The sequence below is a fragment of the Elephantulus edwardii genome, unplaced genomic scaffold, assembly GCF_000299155.1.
Source record: "Elephantulus edwardii isolate Elephantulus edwardi_28Jun2011 unplaced genomic scaffold, EleEdw1.0 scaffold00258, whole genome shotgun sequence".
Classification (NCBI taxonomy): domain Eukaryota; kingdom Metazoa; phylum Chordata; class Mammalia; order Macroscelidea; family Macroscelididae; genus Elephantulus; species Elephantulus edwardii.
The window spans coordinates 2,585,211-2,585,861 of NW_006400008.1; the positions used below are offsets into that span (position 1 = coordinate 2,585,211).

General features: G+C 43.6%; 1 protein-coding gene across 1 annotated transcript; it reads left to right on the plus strand.

The window, feature by feature from the left end:
• Window positions 1–303: 303 nt before the first annotated feature.
• LOC102849041 (guanine nucleotide exchange factor MSS4-like) lies at window positions 304–651 on the plus strand. Its single transcript, XM_006899481.1, has one exon. It carries the CDS (start codon window positions 304–306, stop codon window positions 649–651), a length of 348 nt encoding a protein of 115 aa, XP_006899543.1.

Consider the following 651-nt stretch of genomic DNA (forward strand, 5'->3'; position numbering starts at 1 on the left):
TTCACTGCAAACAAATGATTAGATTTCTAATTGTTGAAGACAAATAGAAAAGAGTCCACTGAGAAATTAAAAAAACAAAACAAAAAAGCAGACCCCCACCCCCAAACAGTGAATGGCAGTAAGAATGGAGAATAAGGGAAACAGGAAAGGATCAACATGACTTGACTGATTGGATGAATTAGATTTCTAGTCATACTGCAGAGATTTTACAGACTCTGTTCCAACTGCTAAAATAATGTGAAATCCAAGAGGAAGACAATGCCTGCATGGTAGTGACTCAGGAGGCAGTTAGTGGTAGTGGCAATGGAAGCAGTAGAACAGCTGAATGAGTTAGTGTCACCCAGGATAGAATGCAGAAGGCGAATCCGGAAGGCAATGCCGTGCCAACATTACTTGTGGCTTCTGAGTGCTATAGCTCTCTTCTGTCAACAGCTTTTCCCTCTCTCCAAGAGGAAGAAGCCAGGGCTGGCTGATGGCAACAATCCTGATGGCAATCTCCTCCGGGAACACTGGATGGTTAATCGCATGTTCATCTTTGAAAATGTGGACTTCCCCAAGTGTACGGGCAACATCAAAGTCGTGGGCTGCATGTACTATGAAACTGGACCAAATGGTTGGCATTGCCTAGATGACAAGATGTTTGTTGCCTAG